At 39.1% G+C, this 17,034-nt stretch overlaps 6 protein-coding genes and 1 non-coding gene across 7 annotated transcripts; 3 read left to right on the top strand and 4 right to left on the bottom strand.

The window, feature by feature from the left end:
• Positions 1-17: 17 nt before the first annotated feature.
• Positions 18-2,435, bottom strand: LOC9321368 (protein CYPRO4). The gene is made up of 2 exons (XM_021030614.1): positions 523-2,435; positions 18-429 (listed from the first exon to the last, which is right to left on the bottom strand). Exons 1-2 carry the CDS (start codon positions 2,173-2,175, stop codon positions 139-141), a joined length of 1,944 nt encoding a protein of 647 aa, XP_020886273.1. The 5' UTR covers positions 2,176-2,435; the 3' UTR covers positions 18-138.
• Positions 2,436-3,027: 592 nt separating this feature from the next.
• Positions 3,028-3,685, top strand: LOC9319236. Its single transcript, XM_002885255.2, has one exon. The coding sequence runs from the start codon at positions 3,030-3,032 to the stop codon at positions 3,534-3,536; it is 507 nt and encodes a 168-aa protein (XP_002885301.1). The 5' UTR covers positions 3,028-3,029; the 3' UTR covers positions 3,537-3,685.
• Positions 3,686-4,046: 361 nt separating this feature from the next.
• LOC9319235 (ATP sulfurylase 2) lies at positions 4,047-4,753 on the bottom strand. Its single transcript, XM_002883122.2, has 2 exons — positions 4,164-4,753; positions 4,047-4,074 (listed from the first exon to the last, which is right to left on the bottom strand). Exons 1-2 carry the CDS (start codon positions 4,706-4,708, stop codon positions 4,047-4,049), a joined length of 573 nt encoding a protein of 190 aa, XP_002883168.2. The 5' UTR covers positions 4,709-4,753.
• Positions 4,754-5,311: 558 nt separating this feature from the next.
• LOC110230217 (receptor-like protein kinase At3g21340) lies at positions 5,312-8,331 on the top strand. The gene is made up of 9 exons (XM_021032322.1): positions 5,312-5,698; positions 5,862-6,405; positions 6,494-6,960; positions 7,047-7,182; positions 7,287-7,358; positions 7,447-7,515; positions 7,603-7,674; positions 7,853-7,924; positions 8,005-8,331. The coding sequence occupies exons 1-9, from the start codon at positions 5,635-5,637 to the stop codon at positions 8,066-8,068; spliced, it is 1,560 nt and encodes a 519-aa protein (XP_020887981.1). The 5' UTR covers positions 5,312-5,634; the 3' UTR covers positions 8,069-8,331.
• Positions 5,372-5,444, bottom strand: TRNAR-CCU. Its single transcript has one exon. It is a non-coding gene; the product is annotated as a tRNA-Arg (tRNA).
• Positions 8,311-10,081, bottom strand: LOC9321367 (protein disulfide-isomerase SCO2). Its single transcript, XM_002883121.2, has 3 exons — positions 9,652-10,081; positions 8,958-9,084; positions 8,311-8,726 (listed from the first exon to the last, which is right to left on the bottom strand). The coding sequence occupies exons 1-3, from the start codon at positions 10,015-10,017 to the stop codon at positions 8,656-8,658; spliced, it is 564 nt and encodes a 187-aa protein (XP_002883167.1). The 5' UTR covers positions 10,018-10,081; the 3' UTR covers positions 8,311-8,655.
• An 89-nt stretch (positions 10,082-10,170) lies between these two features.
• On the top strand, positions 10,171-16,406 carry LOC9321366 (protein CHROMATIN REMODELING 25). The gene is made up of 21 exons (XM_021032321.1): positions 10,171-10,521; positions 10,758-11,129; positions 11,382-11,468; positions 11,563-11,803; positions 11,873-11,998; positions 12,100-12,156; positions 12,252-12,338; positions 12,692-12,787; positions 12,996-13,046; positions 13,335-13,409; positions 13,493-13,579; positions 13,793-13,884; positions 13,967-14,099; positions 14,513-14,632; positions 14,707-14,820; positions 14,924-15,007; positions 15,124-15,201; positions 15,289-15,347; positions 15,494-15,677; positions 15,828-15,926; positions 16,046-16,406. Exons 1-21 carry the CDS (start codon positions 10,340-10,342, stop codon positions 16,352-16,354), a joined length of 2,733 nt encoding a protein of 910 aa, XP_020887980.1. The 5' UTR covers positions 10,171-10,339; the 3' UTR covers positions 16,355-16,406.
• The last annotated feature ends 628 nt before the right edge of the window (positions 16,407-17,034 follow it).

The following is a 17,034-nucleotide window of genomic DNA, read 5'->3' as shown; positions in this document are numbered from 1 at the left end:
GTAATAGTAGTGTCATATTTGAGTAAAAGCCAAATGCCATTCTTTCAACACAAACCTTCACACGATGACAAAAAGCCAAACACTACAATCAAATTTCATTACATAACCAAAGGAAAGCTTTTAGATTCAAACTGTTTTTTAAAGTCGTTTTCCAGAGAGGCTGATGGAGCTGACTTTCAAAGGAGTGGCAACCACAAGCGGTGCTTCTGGCGATTTGTTACCGGAGAAGGAGAAGTTATCGTGCATGAATCGGCTCTCAACAATTGACTCATCCTTCAACAAGATCTTGTAGCAGTAACAGCTCTTGAGTCCTTGTTGGTTCCTATAGCAGTCGTGTGCACTATTCTTCACCCGCTCCAAGTCCCATATTACACTGAATTTCCCCACTGTTGCTACTATATGTCTCTCTTGCTTCCCGCTCTCTGTTACCTGCAAACAACACACAAAAAAGACTATCAGATTTGGTTTTATAACAATCAAGAATCTGAGGAAGACAGTAGTAATGTGTGAAGTGGAACTTACCCATGAGAAGTGACCGCCATGAAACTTATTATCTTTTCCTGCCAAGTGTGAATCTAGTGGTGTTAGCTTCAGCAGCCTCGGCGCTGGTATTTTGTTTCCCATTCTTCCGCTAAATCCTGTTTTTGTCCGACCATCTTTGTCTGTGAAAAGGGTGCAAATAAGAACCAAGTACGTATCTGTTGTTCCCAATATCCATTTTCCATCATAAGAAACGTCCAAATGTGTAATTGGTGAACCAAGCCCTGGAAAAGCCGTTTTTGCCATTCTCATTGAGGTCTTTGAATACAGCCTTATCTTTCCGTCAAGCGATCCCACAACAATTGACCCATCTCCAGTAGTTGCAAAGCACTGGAAATTTGTTCCTCTAGAAAACTGATGGCCTTGAGTCCATTCCAAGATGGGAGATTCGATGTTCTGCACTATACCTCTCCTGTCCCTCATGTCCCATTGACACAGCCTATTGTCATCCAATCCCAAAAAGGTAGACTCTGATGGATCTAGTTGCGACCCTTTGGTATCATTTGTTATGTCCCTCATCGTGATTTCAGTCCCGTCTTTCTCGAATTTCCATTCAGTAACAATCTTCCCTGACTCAATGTCGAGCTGCTTAACACCAGTGGAATTTGGTTTCCCTTGTTTAGCTGGACTTATCAGCATCATATTAGTCTCTGCCCTCATCAAAAGAGCCTTGTTTGGTGTTGTCTGGCTCGAACCCGATCCGAACTTTGAGGTTCCAGAATCAAATCTCACGCACACACCTTTCCCATGAATCCCACGCTCCATATTCCTATAAACCTGAACCCCATAATCATTCACCAAGAATGAATTATCCAACGCTCCCAAAGTCAAACTCTGAACTCCACCATTAGCCACCTCTTCGAATTCTTCCGTCAAATCCGTATTTCTCTTGGCCTGAGTTTCCTCTTCCTCAGGTGGAGCTTCAGCATCCTCCCACATAGAATCATCAGCAGCTTCAGGATTAGCCCACCCAATGAAATCTTTCCCATACACTTTAATCCTGTTCTCCTCACTTGCCCTGATCTTATACACATTCTCAAACAGATAGTCCTGAAACCTAGTAACAAACTTCCTATAGTCCTCATCCGTCAAGAACTTCAAAGCCCAAACGCCATTACTCACAAAATCAACTCTACGCTGATCCCCAAACATTTTCAACTGCATATCCGTGGAAACCCTAGCTTTAACCTTAGTACCAACACCCAGAAACCAAAAAGACTCACCTCCTTCACCTGATTCTTCACAATCATCATAATCACCAATATCTTCTCCATCCGCCGTCGAAGTTTTCACAAACTTGTACGATGTCATTTTATCCGTGATAATCCATTTCGCTTTGGGTGTGTTTCCACCTATATGGCGGTAAAGCTTAACCGCGTTCTTCATCTTGAGCGTTACGGAAGAAGAAGATGGGTATTTCAACTTCAAGGCTTTTAGCTTCTCCTCAATATCGAGAGACGATGAATCAGATGGTCCTGAAGAAGAAGAATCAGACGGTCCTGAACCAGAAACAGACGACGATCCTTGCTTCTTCGCGTCATCGTATTGATCCTCGTCTTCTTCGTCATAGTAATCTGAATCGGAATCCGTATCCGATTCGGTGATTCGATCTTCGCGACTTTGAGAAGTACCCATGGAATTCGATCAGCTACTAGAAGAAGAACGGAAACGGAGAGAAGTAGCAAAATTAACAAGTTTCCTCTTTCTGATTCTCGCAGTCGAATCGAATCTGAATAGTTACCGGAATTTCTGGGCTAAATCGAAACAAATTTGGAAATTTTCTCGAGAGAGAGTGTAGGGGAAGAAGTTAGGGATTTTGGAGGAGAAATTAGGGATTTATCAAGTATTTATAGCGCTTTGTGAATCTGTTGGGAGATTCGGTTAGCGTCGGTTTAACGTTGGACTTTGCTTCAACTTGACGCAACGCTTTTAGAACGCGTCGGTCACTCGGAGTCACTCATTGATGAAGAGTCTTTCATTTCATTTTTTTTTTTTGGGTGAACGACCTGTGTCCCCCCAGTAAGTTTCATATAGTACCATAACAACACAGATTTCGGGTCTCGTCTCCAGTCCACACAAAACGAAAGTTAAACTCCAGTTTCCCCCTAAATCGAAAGTTCTAGACCTCAGTCTCCAAAATTTCAAATTTCTTGGTTTATCTTCGGTTTACTGTGCCGAACCCGATGCCAAACCAAAACCCAGAATAATAAACCGAAATTACCCAAAAACCAACCCGATTATTAGACCCATTACAATTTGGGGATTTGTTAAACGTTATGAGAAAACTGATTGAATCTTGATGGGAATCAAAATCATACACAAAAACGATAGAACCATAGAACACAAATCTGCAAAATGTTGGAGTTTTGTAATCGAAAAGTGGATTATTTGATCGAAATATTGGATTTTGAGATTCGATTTAAACGGATTAAAGAGAATAGAAAGTGAAAGAGGAAAGCTTTATGAAGAATGGAAGAGACCGAAGCTCTATGAGAGTCCACCCAATTCCCAGAAACCTCAACAACACTTTGATCCATCATCATCATCATAACCCGACCCGAGAACCCGGAAAGAATCTCCGGCGATTGCCACATATCTTCAACCGTGTTCTGGAGCTGCCATTGAGGTCAGAGGCAGATGTAACAGTGGAAGAGAGACACGACTGTTTTCGATTCGTGGCGGAGACGGTAGGTCTTTGTGGCGGTGATGGAGAAATGAGGGCTTATATGGTTGAGATTCATCCTGGTATAACCAAGATTGTTGTTAGGACAAATGGGTCGTCTTCTCTTGGTTTGTCTTTAGACGAGTTAGAGCTTGACGTGTGGCGTTTTAGGCTACCGGAATCTACTAGGCCTGAGCTTGTTACTGTGGCTTGTGTTGATGGAGATTTGATTGTTACTGTGCCTAAGAATGCTGAAGAAGAAGATGATGATGATGATGGTGGTGGTGATTTTGGACAAGGTATGGGTAGTGGAAGGTTGGTGCTTGTTCAGTGAATCAAGTTATGTTCTTTATGTAATGATGTTGATGATGATACTCTTGAAACATGAGAGAAGACAAAACTGTAATCTTCCTCGTTTCGTTGATATTGTGTAGCCTTCTGTTTTTCTTGTTGGCAATAAAAGAAAGATTGAATCTTTGATCTCTCATTTTGTAAGATCACGAAGGGTGGTTATTTTGTAAGATGTATTAAACAAGATAATGAAACACAAAAAGGTCTAATTTTTTCATCAACTAACGGGTAGGTTTGAGTTTCCATAGTACATTACATAAAATAGACAAAAGGTTTGGATCTTTCCTCAGTTTAGTTGCTAATGCTGCTTCTTCAATCACCCCTTTGTTCTCTTGGAACACTTCGCTGAATGTTGGAATCTCTTCCATCAGCTTCAATCTTACTATCTCTTCAGCAGTAAGGTTTGGATCTTTCCTCAGTTTAGTTGCTAATGCTGCTATCTCTGCTGCGTCTTTGGAGAGGAACAGAGTAGTGAAATCCTTCTCCAGAACAATCAGTTTTCAAGATTGTATATCTCCACACTGCAATTCACAAACAAAGATTCACAAAAACAGTCAATTACTTCAAATATCAAGGTTATAAATCAACAAAGCCAGAAAGTTTCATATACCTTCGAAGAGAACCAATGATATCTCCTTGAGGGCTAACAAGAGCAACATTCTTGGATGATCCGATTTGTTCCTTAGTCTCTTCATCAATAGCAAGAACAATAGGAAGAGACATATTCACAAAAGTCCCATTTTTTAATCTAAGAGAATTAAAATGCAAACTTTGTAGATACTCATCTTCTCTCATGAACCCTTTTAAAGGACTAGCCCAGCCTTCACTAATCACATGAACCCACTCAAGATCAATCTTCGTCAGCTTCACTTTCGGCATCGTCTCTGATTCAGCTCTCTTCGCTCCGATTTCAGATTCCGGTACAATCAATTCCACCAATTCACCACCGTCGGGATCAATCAATGAGCTCTTAACAGTCATTTTCGAAACAGATTGCATTATTGGGTTTCGTTTATAGACCAAATTGAGAAAAGGGTTTTGATTGAAAGAAGAAACGAAGGAGATTTGATTGGTGAAAGAGGACGGTTTTGAGTTTCTAGGTTGGAAGAGAGTGAGGTGAGAGACGTAGGAGGAGGATCTGATCAGAAGAGACATGGATATTGGTGAAGAAGATAGCTACTTTGGGAAAAAAGCGAGAGATTTATGATTCTATCGTTTTGTTTATGATTTTGATTCCCATCAAGATTCAATCAGTTTTCTCATAACGTTTAACAAATCCCCAAATTGTAATGGGTCTAATAATCGGGTTGGTTTCTGGGTAATTTCGGTTTATTGTTCTGGGTTTTGGTTTGGCATCGGGTTCGGCACAGTAAACCGAAGATAAACCAAGAAATTTGAAATTTTGGAGACTGAGGTCTAGAACTTTCGATTTAGGGGGAAACTGGAGTTTAACTTTCGTTTTGTGTGGACTGGAGACGAGACCCGAAATCTGTGTTGTTATGGTACTATATGAAACTTACTGGGGGACACAGGTCGTTCACCCTTTTTTTTGAATGAAAAGATCTTTCATTTTTAAATTCACAAATAATTTTAAATTCTAAACATATTTTATATCTTTATTTATTAAGGTTTATACATTTTAATTTTTTTTCAAATCCATACATCTCCAAAAAACCATCCTAGTAAAGCAATAATAATTATGCATTATTCACAAAATTCTCCTATGAAAAGAAGATTTGAAAAAGTAGGATTGAAAGAAAGAAAAAAATATAAGAGAGTAAAAGAGGTAACACTAAGCAGAAAAATATGAATAATAGACGCGCCAGGTAGGGGTCGAACCTACGACCTTCTGCTTAGGAAACAGACGCTCTATCCACTGAGCTACAGGCGCTTTATTGTTCGATGTCATATATTCTACGTCATCAATCTTAAACTTGATTGCAAACATCATTAACATTTTCCCAGACACCTGCTTCAAAGGTGTTTTCTCTACCTTCAATCTCTCTCTATCTCCATCAACGACAATGGAAAGAATCTGATCTTTTTTTTGTCTGCTTCTTCAACAAAAATACGTCACAGTAATGTCTCTATTCTTCTTTCTCTTATTATGCTTCTCCATCTCTCACGCTCTCCCTCCTCCTCGAGGTAATAAATTCTGTTTTTGCGATTCTTTTTTTTATTTATTGTTTCTACATTTTCGATCGAATCTTGATAAACTATTTAGAAATTTTCCAAAAAGCTCTTGAATCTTTGCTTTGAATTTGTTATAGACTACCCTAACACGTCGAGTTTCATTCCATGTGAAAAGGTTTCTTCTTAAATTGTGGATCATCTTCTTCAACAAACCTCAACGACATAGATTACACACCGGACGAAGGTTTCATTTCCGTGGGAAACACGACGACCATTAAGCAGAAAGACCTCATTCCGATCCTCTCCACACTACGTTACTTTCCCGACAAGTCATCGCGAAAACACTGTTATAATTTCCCTGTCGCAAAGACCTCCAAGTACCTTATTCGTACCACTTACTACTATGGTAACTTCGATGGTAAAAACAACCCACCCGTGTTTGATCAGATCGTTGGAGGCACAAAATGGAGCGTTGTGAACACATCAGAGGATTACGCCAAGGGTCAGAGTTCTTATTACGAGATCATTGTTGGTGTTCCTGGGAAGAGACTAAGTGTTTGTCTAGCCAAGAATGCACATACCCTTTCTTCGTCGCCTTTTATATCCGCTTTAGATGTCCAATCTCTTAAAGATACAATGTATAATTCCACGGACCTCGGGTCCTACAAGCTCAGCCTCATTGCCAGGAATAGCTTTGGAGGAGATGGAGAGATCATCAGGTTCCCTTTTTGATTCGCATTGTTTGATGATCTGAAAGTTCCATTTTCTTGACTGACTTTTGATGGTATCTTACATGTTGAAACCTAGCTATCCAGATGACAAATATAACCGTCTATGGCAACCGTTTTTAGACCAAAAGCATCCGACGGTGACTTCTCGAAGCAGGATTAACCCGTCAAACTTCTGGAACATTCCACCACCTGAAGTCTTTGTGGAAGGGTTCACAGCGAGTAAAGGGAAGCCTCTAGAGCTCCAATGGCCTCCATTTCCTCTTCTGGCCACAAAGTATTATGTAGCTCTGTATTTTCAGGACAATCGTAGTCCAGGGCCCATGAGCTGGAGGGCTTTTGATGTCTCAGTCAATAGACTTTCCTTTCTAAGGAAGCTCAATGTGAGCACTAATGGGGTTATGGTTTACTCTGGCCAGTGGCCATTGTCGGGTCAGACTCAGATCACATTGACTCCAGCCAAGGATGCGCCGGTTGGACCTGTCATTAACGCCGGAGAAGTGTTTCAAGTTCTTCCTCTTGGTGGAACCACTAATATTAAAGATGGTAATGTAAATGTTTCCTTCTACTTCATGTTTTTGTCTATTTTGTAATAACTGAAGCCACTGGAACAAACAAATTCTCTTCTGCAGCAATTGCAATGGAAGATCTGTTAGAGAGCATCAAGAAGCCTCCAGTGGATTGGTCCGGCGACCCATGCCTCCCTCGTGCTAACTCGTGGACTGGCCTAACTTGCTCCAAAGAAAAAATCAGCAGAGTGATTTCTCTGTAAGTCAAAACTCAATACTCTAGTGAAGCTTTTTTATGTAGCTGTCAAGCACTAAGTCTATATCTCGAAGAATCGTAATCTAGGATTTTGGTTCTCTTGCTAGAAATTTGACAAATCTTGGACTATCTGGGTCTCTACCACCAAGCATAAACAAGATGACTGCCCTTAAAGATCTGTAAGTACTTCACATCCTAAAAGTTGTCAGTGCCTGGGGTTTTATCTTTTTGTAAAATAAGACTCAGCTGCAACTTCCGGATTTGCAGATGGTTGGGGAAGAACAAGCTCACAGGACCGATCCCAGATTTGAGTCCAATGACGAGATTGGAAACTCTGTATGCCTTCTTGTAACCAAACTTCTAAGTGTTGTGCAAGAGATTTAGATTATTGGACTTACCGTTTTGTTTTGTGAGATGAGGCAGACATTTAGAGGATAATCAGTTCACTGGAGCGATTCCCGAGTCACTTGCAAAGCTCCCTAATCTCCGCACACTGTAAAATTGTCTTTTCACTCCTCTCTGCCTTTAACAGCAAGCCTACACATACAAATCTGATAACATGAACAAAAGTGTTCTCTATAGTTATACGACAAACTAAAATTTTGACCTGTAACAGATTGCAACATCATCATAACTAGCACCATCCTTGTTGATGTTAATAGTTAATCTGCAGGTCCCTCAAGAACAACAAGCTTAATGGTACAATTCCGATTGTACTCCTCCAGAGAAAGGGCCTAACTATTCAGTAAGAATCAGTACCAAGTTGTTATCTTGAAAGGAAAACGCATTTTTCATAAGCATTTTGATGTCAAAAACTTGTTGTAGGGCGTCTCCTGAGAACATGCCAAGCACAAATAAGACCGGCCAATTTCCGGTTGCTAACAGCTGATTAGATTCAAGTGCTCATTAATGATAAATCAGGGCTTCTGTTTAACTACAGGGTCATTTTTCATGGCCTCAATAACTGAAGTACACAGATGTCGTGAAGAAAGGTGGTTCGATGAAGGAAGCATCGGGGCACTGACAGTTTTACTTTTACGAGGTTCTTCTAGATGACTAGAAAATATGTAAATTATTTGTTCATGTTATTGAACCACCTTTGCACCCTTAAGAGTAACTTGAACCAAGAGATAAAGCGCACAAATTGAAATGGATCGTGTTACTGCTATTATTTCTCTGTGATATACATAGTCAGATTGAAACAGCCTAAAAACACAAAAAAGTCCTGCAGTTCGTGGTGTCTCGAGATCTGATACATATAAAACAGTAATTGCCCTCTATGGGGCGTATTGGTGAAAGAAGAAGCCATTATCTGAGAAAGAATCAGTAGTTTCTGTCTATACCTCCGATCAGCTTGTTTGGGCCAAACATCCGAAAGAAGCACCTAGTTCTCTTCTGGTTGTAGTTTTTTACATGCAACAAATACACTTCAATAACGAACCCAAGCTCACATGCAAAAATGGGCCAGATTCAAGGTCAGGATGGTTCATTATCCAAATCTTCCATCACTTCAATGTCCGTCCGAGATGTTATCTTCTGCACATATCCTGCAATTAGTTTAAACTTCTCAAGTCAAGATTGATTTGCATAATACACTAGATCGAAACCAAACTGCAAAACTCAGTAAGTATGGCTTTGTTTTCTTTTTTCACAAAGACTAATCAAGGAAACAACTCAAAGATACTCTAGAATCTTAACACTATCATAAGATCCACCTCAGGAAAGTCACTGGAGGAAAGAAAAAAAACACGGAAAAAGAACCACACTCAGAGACTTACCTATCCCTTGGCAGGGTATGCACTTGCATATAACCTCTTTACCCCTTTTCTTGTAATAGCTGACAGTTCCAGATCCTTGGCAACTTCTACACTTTCCAGTCCATTCATAAACCACTTCCCGGCAATCCTATGAATTGGTCGAGTATATTATGATCAGAAATAAAACAATCCCAAGGCATTCTAAAGCAAATACGGCATCATTCAAGAAATATATTCTAGGCACATTGTACCACTGCCTATTGCCTCAAACACATAAAACTGAGGTATAGACTAACTTAGACCAAGTGCAGCACAAGTTTCCAAAAAAGGACACTTCAGGTCAAACTTTAGCACCATTTTCCCCGTTCTTCACAAAATGCTATCCCATATCTACAAGATCTTGCATCTATACTTTAGATACTTTTGACACCTATGCCTATATCGTATAAGTCCGGAAAATGAAACCCCTTGTTAAGTTTCAAATTTCAGAAATATCATTCGCTTTCAAGAATCTGAGCTTATGGCTCCGTAAAAAGGAACAATCAAAATCAATCTACAAGTTGCAGGAGCGACTCACATGTGTGTACATAGTGATTGGTTCTAAAGTAAATTACAGAGCAAATTACGCAAATCAAACACTTTTAATCTAAGTGCAAGTATGTTGAGGCTTATCCAATCATCAAAACCAGTAAATAAAAGTGGAGCAAAGCTAAACCTCGACTACAGGATCACATTGCAACCTCCGGTCAATCACATCCGGCGACACAGGGGATGTATCAGGATAAGTCATAGGAAGAGGAAGCGCGTCACCATCATCTACCAAGTAACTCTCCCCACTTTTGGACCAGAGCAACCTCCTCTTCCTCCACTTTGCACCTTCACCATTCCCGCCGGCGGCGACGGAAACATCCCGAGACCTCGCCGTGTCAGAGGTTGAATCCGCTTCTCGAGGTAACCGGATTCCGTCGCCAAGGGGAATATCAGCAGCGGCGCGGCAACGGAGGGAGCGAGAAGGAAGACGGTGAAGGAAAACGAGAGGTCTGTGAGAAGGTAGAGAGCAATTAGGGTATAATCGGAACATTGAGACGAGAATTTGCAGGTACGGCCATGAAATTGGGTGAAGTAATCAACCTCGACGAATTAAAAAATTTCGGATATTTTTATTTTTTTATGGTAAATACTTAAAAATTAGGTAGGAAATTACAACGTTCATGAAATTAACTGTTAGGCAAATTCTAGCGTACCACGTACTATCAAGGGTAGTTTAGTCATTTTCCAATAGGGTTATTTTATTTCAAAATAATTTGGTTTTTTTCTTTTTGTTTTTGGGTTTATTTCTTGCCGCCAAAAGAAATTTAGGATTGGTGAAATAGCGGAGCTCTGGGCTCGTAGGTGTGTCGACAATGGAGGAAGAAGATGAAGAGATCTTATCGTCTTCCGATTGCGACGATTCCAGCGATAGCTACAAGGATGATTCTCAAGATTCGGAAGGAGAAAACGAAAACCCTGACTGCGAAGACCTGGCGGTGGTTTCTCCTTCATCCGACGCCGATCGGAAATCTAAGAACGTCAATGATCTTTTGAGGTGTGTAATTGAAGCTCCTCTATTTCAATTTAAACTTAGATGCTTGCGGCTATGTATCATTTGGTGTTTTTTTTTTGTAGTTCGAATTTAGGGATTTTAGAGGGGATTTCGAGTTCTCGTGTTCGATTAACTCCATTTTATTCAAACTGATGATTGTGATTAGTCTCTGAAGCTGTATCAAATGAGTATTCCATTGTTATATGAAAATGGAATTGAATCTTCTGCACTGTTGACAGGGGTAATCTAGTTGTGCAACGGCAGCCACTCCTTCCTCGGGTGCTTTCGGTTTCAGAAGGAGCGGCAGTTTGTAGGAAGCCCTTTAAGCCTCCGTGTTCTCATGGTTATAATTCCACTGGAAAACTTTCTCGTCGCCTTTCAGCTCGAAAACGGTTTGTCCCTTGGGGTTCCTCAACTCCTGTTGTGGTTGCTTTACCTACTAAGCTAGAAGCATCAACCAATATTGAGAAAGATGAAGAAGAGGAAGTTGTTTGTCTGCCACCTGATATTGAACCCTTGATATTGTGGCAATCTGAAGAAGATGGAATGAGCAATGTAACAACAATCATGGTGCATTCATTGCTTGTCCAATTTCTTCGCCCTCATCAAAGGTATTCATTTCTATCTAAGAATTGACATCGTGTACAGGGTAATCTTTAAGGATCTCAAAACTTGATTCCAATCTGTGCTGTGATCTTACAAATTCTTAAGGCATTAATGTGCTCTTCGTTTAAAATCATATAACCCTCAGTGAACGGCTGGTGAATACAGCAAACCAATGAGTATAAAGTTATCTATAGTTGGCATCAAAGATGTGTATACAACCTTACTTACATGGTGAGGTGGTTTTTCTGTGACTGCAGAGAGGGTGTCCAGTTCATGTTCGATTGTGTTTCAGGATTACATGGTTCGGAAAATATAAATGGTTGCATTCTGGCTGATGATATGGGGTAAAATCTATCTTCTCTGTATTGAAAAATTGAATCTGGACACCGTATAATTTTCTATGTTATTTTCTTATTTCCTTCTAAATTGATTTGGCAGATTGGGGAAGACATTGCAGTCCATTACTTTACTATACACACTTCTTTGTCAAGGATTTGATGGGACGCCTATGGTTAAAAAGGCCATTATTGTTACTCCAACGAGTCTTGTCAGTAACTGGGAAGCTGAAATTAAGAAATGGGTTGGAGACAGGATCCAGCTTATAGCCCTCTGTGAAAGCACCAGAGATGACGTTTTGTCTGGAATAGATAGTTTCACTCGACCACGAAGCGCTTTGCAGGTATAGCTGTGCATAATTTTCTGGCTGACTCTCTGAGAAATGCACTTATCACCTAACTAATGTTAACAGGTACTTATCATTTCTTACGAGACATTCCGAATGCACTCATCCAAGTTCTGCCAGAGTGAATCCTGTGATCTTCTAATATGCGATGAGGCTCATAGGTTGAAAAATGACCAGACACTAACTAACAGGGTAGCATGCAAATACATACTTATTTCGTATCCTTCCAGGTTGATACATTTTATTTCCCTTTTTTTCTTTCTAATATTGGTTATCATCATATTTGATTACAGGCTTTGGCTTCATTGACATGCAAACGTCGGGTTTTGTTGTCTGGAACTCCCATGCAGGTAATGGAAAATTCCAATGATTATCTCTATTAAATATCTCCTGACATTTTAACACTAAGCTTTCACTTCTATTTTTTTGCATCTGAATGTTCCAGAATGACTTGGAAGAGTTTTTTGCCATGGTCAACTTTACAAATCCAGGGAGTTTAGGTGATGCTGCTCATTTTCGCCATTATTATGAGGTGACAGACTTTGTATTTTGATGCCGATTGATCATTCTGTATTCTGTCATTTCTAACTATGTCAAGATCAATCTTTCTGTGCTATTCTTGGCATAAAAGGGTAGGATTAGCCTAAGTTATTCTATAGTGAATACTTTGCTACTATATTTATTCTGTTTCGTTTCCAGTACTGCTGCTTCATGGCTTTGGATTCCATTAAATTGTAAGCTTCTTTAAAAATAGTTTTTGGATGAGAGAATTTGTTTACGCTATTATCTGTGTCATACAATTACAGTTCCATTGACTATAGGTTGTTTATGTTTCTTGCACTACCTTCTTTTGATGCATCCTTGTTTTGATATATGAAACATAAGGCACCTATAATATGTGGAAGAGAACCTACAGCCACTGAGGAAGAGAAAAATTTAGCTGCTGACCGCTCCGCAGAACTGAGTTCAAAAGTCAATCAGGTGATTCTTCCTAGCATTTTGTATCTAAATATTTGATTATCATTAATATTTCATCATCATCTGGATGTATCTCGTAAGAGAAATGCAGTTTGCTTAGATGATTTTGGTACGATGATCAATAAAGAGTATCACTACTGCTGACCTTTTATAATTATTTCTTAATTCTTACTGCTATATCTTATGAAGACTTTCATTTTTTTTTTTACAGTTTATTTTGAGGAGAACCAATGCATTGCTCTCAAATCACTTACCACCCAAGGTGCTTTTCCTTCTGTATCTGCCGCAGGCTTCTGAATATAGTTTCTTATGATGCTTTAAAAGTCTGTGTCAGTAGAGCCTTTATTATTTCTTTATACGTTGAACTATTTCGTCATATCGGGTAACACCTGTAGTTTTAGCAGTGATACATCTGCTGAAAGTGGGGATAGAATGATCATCTTTGTAGAAGTGTCATCTCTTTTCTTAGCTACAAGTTTTTCCCTTTGCTGCTTCCTCTTCTATTTTGAAGCCAGAAATACATCAAAATCTGATGCTGGATGTTTCGCAGATAATTGAAGTAGTTTGTTGCAAGATGACGACTCTCCAGTCCACTTTGTACAACCATTTTATTAGCTCAAAAAATGTAAGCATTGACCACAGTCATTCTTATTACGCTACGTAAAATATATAATTAGAACTATATACAATGGGTTCCTCTGCATGCAGCTTAAAAGAGCACTTGCTGATAATGCAAAACAAACCAAAGTTTTGGCTTATATAACAGCTCTTAAGAAGCTCTGCAATCATCCAAAGGTAAAACTCTTAGCCTCATCCATTTGCTTTTAAGTTTCTCCCAGATTTTTTCTGAGTCGTCTTTGTAACATATATAGCTAGGCGCTATTATCAAGTTCTCATATTAAAACGCTAGTTTTATAAATTATAGTGGTCTATGATTTATTTGATCGACAAAACTTATTTCATCATTCCCCATTTATGCTAAATGATAGCCCTATTCTTTCTATGTAGCTAATCTACGATACAATAAAAAGCGGCAGTCCTGGAACTGTTGGGTTCGAGAATTGCTTAGAGTTTTTCCCTGCAGAAATGTTCTCTGGGAGGTAGGCTTCGTTCTGTAGTTTGATTCCTTGCATGTTTGCATGTGTGTCACTACTTGGGATCTAAATGGAACTATCCTTTCAGATCTGGAGCATGGACTGGGGGTGATGGTGCCTGGGTTGAGCTCTCTGGGAAAATGCACGTTCTCTCCAGACTTTTGGCCAACCTACGTCGAAAAACCAATGACCGCATAGTCCTTGTATCAAACTACACACAGGTATGCTGGATAATGTCAATTCGAGTTGGATAGAAAGTTACTTTTATTTAATTTGAAAGGACAGTGCATAATTTTGGTGTGAAATGCCTCAACATGGATTTTGAACAAATTCAGCTGCTAGTCGTCACTAGTGATGTTACTACTGGCCTAACTTTCAATTATGGATGTTGCAATCTCTTTTGAATTTGAATTAGTCATAAGCTATGTGTTATGTTATCCTGAGTTTTATGAGCCATCATATTTTTTTGGAACTTTTGCATGTGATATCGGAGAAGCTAAGGAACTCGTTACCCTGATTTGTCTATTTGTATCCAAAAGACAACTCAGGATAAAATGATGGTGTGTTGCATATATATAGCAATTAAAATCCAGTCTGAGTATACAATAATCATAGCCTGTACCTTTTGCACTAGACATTGGATCTTTTCGCTCAACTCTGTCGTGAAAGAAGATATCCTTTTCTGAGGCTGGATGGATCAACAACAATCAGCAAGAGGCAGAAGCTTGTTAACCGGTTGAACGACCCAACAAAGGTACATGAGCTTATCTATTTATGCAGTTGTTTCAAATCTGAGTATACACCTGGTTTGACTTTTGGTTTTGGTAGGATGAGTTTGCATTTCTTTTAAGCAGCAAGGCGGGTGGCTGTGGATTAAATTTAATCGGTGCTAATCGACTTGTTTTGTTCGATCCCGATTGGAATCCTGCCAATGATAAACAAGTAATTAATTACCATCCTAACTTCCCCTTAGATATGTTTCAATTCTATCTTGATAAGAGATGATCGATTGTGCTCTGCATGCATTATTTCGCTGTCAAAACAGGCTGCTGCTAGAGTTTGGAGGGATGGGCAAAAGAAAAGAGTATATGTATACAGGTTTCTTAGTACTGGAACTATTGAAGAAAAGGTACTGCATAACACCAACATAACACATAACTAGCCTAATTTGGTACTCAATTATCCTCGGGGGGAGTAATTGCTTACCTCAGATTCATATTGGTTTTCCATTTGGTATATTGGTAGGTTTACCAGCGCCAGATGTCAAAGGAAGGGCTTCAAAAAGTTATTCAGCATGAACAGACGGATAACAACACGAGACAGGTCCTTGCTGGAATGTTATATGCTTCATCTATTAGTCATTTTGTGTCTAATGCTTGAATATCAACCACAACATCTTTGATTTTCCAGGGGAACTTACTTTCTACAGAGGATCTACGAGATTTATTTTCTTTCCATGGGGATGTTAGGTATGTATTTCTTCTGAATTCAGAATGTTTTGTGCCCACTCTGACATGGCTTCTCTATCCAATTTATGGGAACAGAGTTTGTACCTCAAGGATTATACACAATTCAATGGTTTATCTCAAAGCATTTTTCCTGGTAATGTGACTAGGTCTGAAATCCATGAAAAGATGAGCTGCAATAGGTGCCAAAATGATTCCGCTGGTACTGAAAACATCGAAGAAGGAAATGAGAACAACGTAGATGACAATGCTTGCCAGATTGACCAAGAAGACATAGGCGGATTTGCAAAAGATGCAGGATGCTATAACTTGTTAAAAAACTCTGAAAAACAGGTCCCTTCTTGTGCTTGTTACTGAGTCATGCATTAATCGAAGACTGTTTTGAGCTATTTCTTCAGCAATTCCATTGTCTGCTACAAACTCTGCTCATGTCTATTGCCATCCGATTCATCTAAAAAGAATTTTTTCCTTGAATATTCTCAGGTGGGCACTCCATTGGAAGAAGATCTAGGAAGCTGGGGTCATCACTTTACCTCAAAGTCTGTTCCGGATGCTATACTGCAAGCTTCAACAGGTGATGAGGTGAGTTGTCTCCAAGTTTTTTCAATATAATCAATCATTAATGTCAGATTTATGGAAAAGCCAATAAGTTTACAGGTTTTGTGATAACTATTTTCATGGTCTATAAATAAACATTGCAGGTTACGTTTGTTTTCACAAACCAGGTAGATGGGAAGCTCGTTCCCATCGAATCAAATGTCAGTCCAAAAATGGTGGAGTCCGAAGAGCACAATCGGAACCAAACTGTAAATAAGCGTGCCTTTAACAAACCACAACAAAGACCTCGGGAACCGCTGCAACCGTTGTCTCTCAACGAGACCACAAAAAGAGTGAAGTTGTCTACTTATAAGCGTTTACATGGTACTAGTAACATTGATGATGCTCAGATTAAAATGTCTTTGCAAAGACCAAATCAAGTTTCTGTAAATCACGATGATGATTTTGTATGAGATTGAAGTTTTTGAACCTTGAGACATTATTATGCTAATTTTGTGGACATTCTTTTTTTTTTTTTGTTTTTTCTTCTTTTCCCTCGGAGGTTCATTAGACTCATAAGTACTCGCATCACATGATATGGTGTACTATGGATTCAAGTTAGGGATGTTTAGAAGATCCAAAGCATGCATGTATATATTATTGGTTTGGACGAGTTTGATCTTAAGACCACAAAAGAAAAAAAAAAAAAGTGAGTCTATTAGGACCATCAAGGATTTTTTTTTTTTTTTTTTTACCATCAAGGATTTGCTGTTGTAGGATCGGACGATCGAATGTGTGACGTTCCGTTTTGTCTTATTTTGCCAATATGAATGCATGATCATATGCTTAGATCAGTCGAATCCCAAACGTTGAAAAGTCATGACCGAACTGGATCGGCTAAATCCATGAGAAATATTGGTCTTTCTTCCTAAAATGTAGAAAAACTATAATGATGTTAGTTTAGTGGAGATTCTTCTATTATTTTTGCAGGATCCTGAATTTAGTGTAGGATTCAGATATTTAAAGATAAAGTAAAAATGCAACAATAATTGGACGTGTTAGTTTGTCTTTTTGTTGGTGAAGGACTTAAGTGTTAAGAAATCAGATTAGTGAGGTGAAAAGGTAATTTATTTGTTAAATAAATAACAAAAAA

The sequence above is a fragment of the Arabidopsis lyrata genome, assembly GCF_000004255.2.
Source record: "Arabidopsis lyrata subsp. lyrata unplaced genomic scaffold ARALYscaffold_3, whole genome shotgun sequence".
NCBI classification, from domain to species: Eukaryota; Viridiplantae; Streptophyta; class Magnoliopsida; order Brassicales; family Brassicaceae; genus Arabidopsis; species Arabidopsis lyrata.
The sequence above is the reverse complement of the archived record's forward strand: the minus strand, read 5'-3'. Positions and strand labels throughout refer to the sequence as shown.